At 43.4% G+C, this 8,559-nt stretch overlaps 1 protein-coding gene across 1 annotated transcript; it reads left to right on the plus strand.

The window, feature by feature from the left end:
- Positions 1-7,298: 7,298 nt before the first annotated feature.
- Positions 7,299-8,243, plus strand: LOC125360167 (olfactory receptor 6N1-like). The gene has a single exon (XM_048358201.1). The coding sequence runs from the start codon at positions 7,299-7,301 to the stop codon at positions 8,241-8,243; it is 945 nt and encodes a 314-aa protein (XP_048214158.1).
- Positions 8,244-8,559: the final 316 nt, after the last annotated feature.

Here is an 8,559-nt window from a genome sequence, read left to right on the forward strand (position 1 = left end):
TCTGCAGAGTAAGGTGCTGGTAGTAAATGCCCACATTCCTTTCAGCATAAGCAACTTCAAGTCTATGATTACAACATCACAGGATCATAAAGAAAGCAGGGCCTGTGCTAGGCCCAAATGGGTGAAATCTGAATATCCTAAAGAGGAAAATACAGCTTCCCAAATACAAGTTTTTGTCACTTTTTAGTTATACAGTTCTGAGAGCAAAACTTAATCTCTTTTTGACCATCTGTTTTTTTTTTTTTTTGTTTTTTTTTTTTGGCCAGTCCTGGGGCTTGGACTTAGGGCCTGAGCACTGTCCCTGGCTTCTTCTTGCTCAAGGCTAGTACTCTGCCACTTGAGCCACAGCGCCACTTCTGGCCATTTTTTGTATATGTGGTGCTGGGGAATCGAACCCAGGGCCTCATGTAAACAAGGCAAGCACTCTTGCCACTAGGCCATCTCCCCAGCCCCCCATCTGTTTTCTTATATTAAAAAAATATAATGAATTTCACAGTCCTAAAGTGATTAAAGAAAATTAAACATGCTTAGCTGGGTGCCAGTAGCTCATGCCTGAGATCTAAGGATCAGAGTTCAAATCCAACCCAGGAACGAAAGTCAGTGAGACTCTTATCTCCAATTATACACCCCCCGCCCCAATAAAAGAATCCAGAAGTGAAGCCGTGGCTCAAGTGGAAGAGTGCCAACCTTGAGCACAGAAGCTAAGGGACAGTACCCAGGCTCTGAGCTCAAGCCCTGGTACCAGCATGCACCAGAAAATGCAAGGTCTGCTGCTGTTTTCTAAATAGTACTAAGTCTTTTTATGCCATGGATGGACTGCAAAGTGCTTGCACATCACTTTGAGACCTGTCTCCTTTGTACTTCTAATTTTGCTGAAAGCTCATGACTTAATCTTTTGTTTTCCCCATCTGTAGAATGAGGGCAATGAAATGTTTCTCAGAGAATTCTGGTGAGAGATGAGTGTGTAAAGCACACAAAACAGTAAATATGCCATATGAAGAATTTCCACCTAAATTTCTACAGTGGGAATTCATACTTAGTTTAAGCTACTCCTTTCGTGTTTGCCATGCCTGGGTCAGCCACTTTGGAAGATGAAGGTGAAGTCCCACCTCTAAATGTCATAGCTAGGAAGATATCAGAAGATAAATCATTGACAGCCATGTTCCCCAGGGGCGACTTACTGGCAGTCACATGGAACTGAGTTTACAACGGAATGGCCATGTACATACACTGAGTTGGTGGACCTAAGAAAGCAGTGGCACCAGCAGCAGAGCCATGGCTGCAGGGTAACTATGTCTATGGATCTAGTAGACCTGAAGGACTGCTGTACTCCACAAGAAATGGAAAGGTTAGCCTTGCTCATCTTGCCTCCCTCCCTGTGAGAGAGGCTGCAGAATAGTTGGAGCCACAGGCAAGGCAGACACTATCTTTTGGAGTAAGTCTGAACAGGGTAGACAGATGCAGAAGAGTACCATAGACTGCAAGTAAATGCCAGTCATATGCCAAACTGGAGTGAGTGCCTCATGAGCTGGTGTGTGAAAGACTATGTTCAGTCCAAACATTTAAAAGCTTGATGTGTGAGCATTTCACAGGGAGCATAAGAGATCTAGTTGCAAAATGCGTCCATGTCATCTTTGGGGTGGCTAAAGGCCCTCTTAGCTCCTGTGTGGGCCACCCCATAGGTGAAGTAACCAATATAGTGGCAAGCCTGAGTGAGGCTGAAGTGTGAGGCAATGGAAGGGAATACATGTAGTAAAAGGGCTCTAAAGGGGAGAGCAAGGGAAGCACTGACTAGGCCCCTAGTGAGTAACCTGGGCCCAGATGTGGCAGGACCTGTTGGTAGCCTGGGCTGACCAGGCAAAGACCGACTGACAATCCAATGCATGCCTGATAGAACTATGGAATTAATCATTCAGTTATAGTAAAGCAGTAACAATTGTCTTTCAGACATGAAGGATGACCTATCAGCAACTGTCTGTGAGTTGAAGGTCAGCATTATCTGCCTTACACATAGCCTGTACCACTTACCAGTGTGACTGGTGAAAAAAGCCTATGGAAACAAAAATGCTACTTGGAGAATGTCAGTGGGTTCTTGAGCCTTTGCCACAAACTATGGAGTTCCTGGTGCATGACTTGATAGAGAAAGTTACATAAAGCTGGGAAAGTTACCACTAAGTTTTGGACTTGACTAATACTTTCTTCTCCAAACTCCTGGCTCCTGAGAGTAAGAAACTATTTTTGCTTAAGAACCATCCATAGTGGGATGGATTCCAAACGGGACCAAGGCAACTTACACAGTGGTGACCCAGACCCCCATGCCAACTAAATGGAAGATACCTGAAAAACAGAACATTTCTCTTGACCAGTCTATTGTCACAGTTGTTGAAATCACCCTTGGGACCTGTGTAGTATGTAGTAGGTAACACTGCCCTTTCCTTCCACGTGAACATGGGTGGGGATGGGGATCCCTCGTTTAGGGATTGGACACCTCAAGGACCTGATGATGCCTGGTAGACATGAGGCTAGCTCAGGCACCATGTTGCACTGGATAGCTGTTACAATCCAGCCTTCCACAGACACTATCTAGTATGATACAGAACAAGGACAAAGCAGGCAGTGAATGGAACTGTACACTTCCCTTGAATGAGAAAGGCCTTTTGATAATTTGTACAGATTTGTGGGCTGTAGATCAAGGTCTTAGCATGTGGATAGCCTCATGGAAACTAGACAGTTGGGCAATACAGTGTTGTTCCTTATAAGGACAAGCCATATGACAAGATCTGTGGGTGTTGGGACACCAGGAAATCATCACAGTCACGCATATGACAGGATATGTGCCTTTAGTTAGGTCCAGATAAAGAATGAGATGGGCATGGTTGTGAGAGTTCAATGGTTGAAGAGGATTTCTTCCACTGACATGACAATGTGGGTTGCACTGCTAATTACTCCATGCTGGAGTAAAGACCACGAGATCTACTGTGAATGCCTGGAGAATCCCATGACTTTGGTAGCTGTGCAGGAGGTATGCAAGAAGTATTCTGTTCACTCCTATGAGCATGCTTGGGATGGGAGCACAGCAGGGTAAGATCACTGGGGATATATCACTAGGAAGCTCACTGTCCTGCTGGCAGGTAAATTATATTGGGACCCTATCCCAGGCAGATGGTACTTGGTAGGCACTTACAGCCATTTATATAGCTATCTGATTGTTATTTGTCTTTACCTGTCAAGTTGTTAATCAAAAGGCCACAGTTCAGATTCAATGTGCTGACTCTGTATTGGCAGCCCCTAGTGATAAAAAGTAATACAGGGACACACTTCATTGGGTGAGAAGACGTGGCTAAGCAGCTGCAGACTGAGCAGAAACTGCAATGTGCTCTATAACTCCCAAGCAGCAGGGATGATAGAATGGTATGATGAATTGTTGAAACAGGGACTGTGGGGTGCTATATGTCCCCCATCAATGAAGGGATGGACAAAGAATTATGGCCAGTGATCTGTGCCCTAACTGAAAAGAGCCAAAATGGAGGCTTAGTTTGGTGGAAGCCATGTTGCATTGTACTAAAGTTCCCATCCAGCTGCGAGTGACAGCTGAAGATATTCTTTAGAAACCTGATTTGGGAAAGGAAGGCAATGTCTTACTGCTAAGCCTAGGTGGACTGTCATGAGGCCATAGATCCACAGGGACATTTGCCTGGAAAGTTAAAGCACCACATACATGATAGGTGGCATTAATAGCCCCTTAAAGAAAAGGCTTGGAAATGGACTTACAGGTTGCCTCCCAGGTAACAGGAACTTAACCTCCTTCCCCTCCCGGCTGCCATGTTGCATTTTCCTCCCCAGGCCCTGAGGATGGGTTGTAGATCTGGAAGGGAACATTCAATGCACAGAATACCTACCAGTCCTCATAGCATGAAGAAGTGTATCAAATGCAGAATGTAGCATTGTAAGACCACATGGCCTTAGATTTGGTTATTATGACCCACAAAGGTACATGAACCACTTTAGGGCCCTCTTTGTATGGATTACTGGCTGTCTTAGAGAGAAAGGCCTGTCTCTTGGTATGTTGCTGAAGTTTGTACTGACATGTGATAGGTGGATTCAGGGGTCAGCCCTTTTTACCAATGGACCATGACAAAAGTGGGTAATATATAGATTGTATGGTGAGAAATGCTGAAGCAGTGGACAAGAAAAATACTCAGTCTCCCTCAGCAGAACTTCTGGAGGGCCTTGGCATTGTGCTTCTAGAGGCTTGTGATTCAGCATATTCATGTCACCTTGAGTCATGTCACCTTGAAGCCATGTTTGGCCAGCTGCCACTTTTGCCTAGTGAGGGTACAAATATGCATCACAGCAGGACAGTATTCCATTAGGAGCCTATGAATAAAGTATGACTCATTACTTCCATAGCTTCTTTCACCTGCCCCAATCATACTTCTACCTGGAGTATAGAACTTACATTATACCCTTGCCCCCTCCCTTTTGTGATTCCTGATGACACTACCCTTATATACCTACTCACACACAAATATTTTAGGTTCTGTTTAGGCAATCAACACACTCCACTCCAATTCCCTACAGTCCCCCTTACCCTGTATTTCTTCCCTTACACTTGCCAGTCTTAATAGCTGAGTTCAACATCTACAATATGAACTTAACCAACTTCTTAGTTCCAACAACTGATCGAAGATTATCTTCTCACCACAATGAACCTGTAAAGCTGACTGTTCCCACCAGCTAAGTTTGGCATAAACTTTATTGCCTAAGCAGGAACACTTGCTCAGCTTTTAAGTCTGTGCCAACAGTCTGCAGGGTCAACAAAACATCATCTGAAAGAAGCTGTCTTCCCCATGCTTGGAGCTTACAAAGTAGATGTCCTCTTTTCTTTCATCTTCTCCCCACCCATCCCACTCAGCTCAAGCCCCGTGTATAAGCCCCAGCACAGGGAGCCGCTACTGAGTATTAGCGGGGCTCACCAGTGCCCACCAGGCTCCACTATGATGTGTGAACTAGTTATCTAGCCCCATGTCCAAGTATTTTAAAGGATGAAACTGAGCATATTAATAATTATCCTGGCAACTAGGCATTAACTAAAGGTCTCTTCAGAAAGCCAGGAAAGAAAATATTATTATACTAATGCCTATTTTTTAAATAAACAAACTTTTATGTAACATTAAGAAACATAATCCATAGAAAGGCATAGGTGAGATTGTGAAATACTCCAATAATTATTTGGACCTTTCTGATCCTTGCTTCTACCATCTTCCTAGTAGAGGAAGCATCTTCAGTTTTAATTTATGCAGAAACAAGCAGATATAAATATTCTCATATGCCCTCTCCAAATTTTTTCATATCATGGCTAGAGGGGCATCATCACTTGGTAAACAGTTCTGTAGCATTCCCTTGTTTATTTAACCAGTCTCCTACAGAAATGTTCTTGGTTTGCTTTATGTATTTTGCTATTATTAGCAAAACTACAAAGAACGACCCTTGGGGTATACTTCACACATGTATGAAAATAAATTTATATATTATATTTACGTATTATATATAATATTCATATGTCATACTATATGTACATATGAGCAAGATAGATAGAAATCCGATTACTGGATCATCGTGAAATGAATGTATAGTTAGCACAACTGCTAACTTTTCATTCAAAGTATGTTACTTCCAATTTGCATAACCAATGAATGAAAAATTTCTATTTCCTGATAGTCTTTGCAAGTGATTAATAGCTTCTTTTTTTGGTCAATCTAAAAACTGAGAAAAAGTATGACAAATTAGTTTAAATTGAGTTTACTTTATGATGAGTTGTATATGTTTTCATATGCTTACAGGTCCTTATTTCATTAATGCCTATTTTATGGTCCATCTCTTTCACTAAAATTGAGCATCTCAAGTATGAAGGATGGGAAATGGAAAGCGACCTGTAAATGTAACAAATGAATGAGTGACAGAATTTCTGTAATAGTCCTTCTTGTCCCAATGTTTTAGCTACAGTCTCTTACCTTTTTAAAACTATCGGGTTTTTTTTTCTTCTACAGTAATACTAAAATTGTTGATAAAATAGGACATTTACTAAAAAAAAATTAAAAATCACCTACAATTATGAAGTTTTTTAAAACAAGTATTCATGTCTTCCTTTGTAATCATTCCCAACAGCATTCTCCACTGTCTCTCTTGTTAAACTGTGAAATGAAGACATCAAGGCCTTGTCGCAGGAGAGATAAATCACTTGAGAAATTGAGCTGATTTGTTTCACTTCTTTGGCTCTACTTCCTGTCTCAGAGGGACCCTTAGTGGAGCTAGTGAATGCTGCAACTCCAGGGACCACTCAACAAGGAACCCTGGGGAAGCAAGCATTTCCAGAAACATTAAATATAAGTAAGCAGGGACAGAAAGAATGCCAAAACAATGTTTCAGAGTTTTCTGCTGGCAAGTGGCCAGGTCATGGATGCAGATGGTACAGAAGGGATGAGAGAAGAAGAAGGAAAGAACAAGGACAGAGGTTTCAACTTCCTGGTGAGCCAGCTTAGGGTATTGGGGGAAGAAAGCTCAACCAGCATGGTTGTTGATACCTTCAAAAGCTATAATAATTTCCCCCTTTTTCTAATCTGAGAGAGAGGAAGCTGAGGTGTGATATGAAGTTCCTCAATCCCAAGTGCCTTGCCAGTTAGTGTCAGAGCAAGCTCACACAGCCAGTTCCCAACTTTAGAGAAGGCTCTTTCTTACTTGGGATTTTCTAAAACATGCGTTTGCTCTAAGAATCCCTAGCATATGTCTTCTTTGGGACTTAAACATTTAGGAGGTACCATATGGGTGCTAGGTGAAAAATTATGTGGCCCCTTGGACATGAGATTGCAGAGATTTTTCTCAGAGCTTCTGCATCACTTTCATTTCCTTCTAGTACTTACCACAACAGTCCATCCTCTCCAGAGAGACTGAGAGAGGTCAAAACAATCCCTTTCATCACTTTTCTCCCTTTAACACAGCCCAATACGTCTGCTTATTTTACCCTTAGGAACTAATAAAGACAGTTGGAATGCTGGAACCCAATATCCCAATATACACAAGAATAAAGTGGGGTCATCTAGGGATGCTATAATATGAGGTAATCAATTTCTGCCTTAGGGTTGGCAGTTCCTCTGTTTGATAGTAAGGTATTTGTTAGCATGGCTCAGATTCTTTAAAGCAAATACATTTGTCTGCCTTGCCACCAGAAATATTTCCTGAAGAGAAGAAGGGGCTTGAAGCATTTCATTTCCTGCCTTAACGTCTAATTCCTGGAAATCATGGATCATGTTAACTATACCTGGACACAAACCTTTCTCCTGGCTGGTTTCACCACCACAGGAACCCTAAGACCTCTGGCTTTCTTGGGCACCCTGTGCATCTATCTCCTCACACTGGCAGGGAACTTGTTCATCATCATCCTGGTGAAGACAGATTCCGGACTGTCCATACCCATGTACTTCTTTATCAGTGTCCTCTCCTTCCTGGAGCTCTGGTATGTCAGCACCACGGTGCCCACTCTGCTGCACACTCTTCTCCATGGGCGGTCTCCCATCCCCTCGGCTGCATGCTTTCTCCAGCTCTATATCTTCCATTCCTTGGGTATGACTGAGTGCTACCTGTTGGGTGTCATGGCACTGGACCGCTACCTGGCCATCTGCCGCCCGCTGCACTACCATGCACTCATGAGCAGACAGGTCCAACTCTGGCTAGCAGGGAGCACTTGGGTGGCTGGCTTTTCGGCTGCACTTGTGCCAGCAGGCCTCACTGCCACCCTGCCATTCTGCTTGCAAGATGTAGCCCATTACTTTTGTGACCTGGCACCACTGATGAGGTTGGCGTGTGTAGACACAAGCTGGCATGCTCAGATTCATGGGGCAGTGATTGGTGTGGCTACTGGCTGCAACTTTGTGCTCATCATGGGACTCTATGGAGGCATCTTGACAGCTGTGCTAAAGCTGCCCTCAGCAGCCAGCCGTGCCAAGGCCTTCTCCACTTGCTCTTCCCACATGACGGTAGTGGCCCTGTTCTATGCCTCTGCCTTCACAGTCTATGTGAGCTCACCTGGGAGTCGACCTGCAGACTCGGACAAGCTTGTTGCCTTAGTTTATGCCCTTCTTACTCCTTTCCTCAACCCCATCATTTATACCCTTCGCAACAAGGAAGTGAAGGAGGCTGTGAAAAGAGTCAGTGAAAGGATGAGGGCTATTTGGAGGAAACCCTGAGGAACACTTGTTGGTAAGGCAAGCATTCTACCACTAGGCCATATTCCCAACCCCAGGAACACTTGTTGGTATAGACCGCATCCTGGGTTGTTATGGCTATGAGAATCAGTCATTTGGTGAGAGGTTAACACCAATAAAGTAATCAGGTTATTTATTAGTCTATATGTTGGAAACATATAAGCCTGAACTGGTCAGAAGTAACACAGAGAAGGAAGGTAGTTTATGTCTCTGAATCTTCCCCACGGCAATGGACATGAAGATAAAAACAGTTTCACAGAGCCAATATCTTAGTAGAAATTATGACTTAATGGGGCTA

Source organism: Perognathus longimembris, chromosome 11 (assembly GCF_023159225.1).
Source record: "Perognathus longimembris pacificus isolate PPM17 chromosome 11, ASM2315922v1, whole genome shotgun sequence".
NCBI classification, from domain to species: Eukaryota; Metazoa; Chordata; class Mammalia; order Rodentia; family Heteromyidae; genus Perognathus; species Perognathus longimembris.

Bases quoted from the DNA above. Each gene is read 5' to 3' on its own strand.
- LOC125360167 (XM_048358201.1), top strand. From the start codon at position 7,299: ATGGATCATGTTAACTATACCTGGACACAAACCTTTCTCCTGGCTGGT.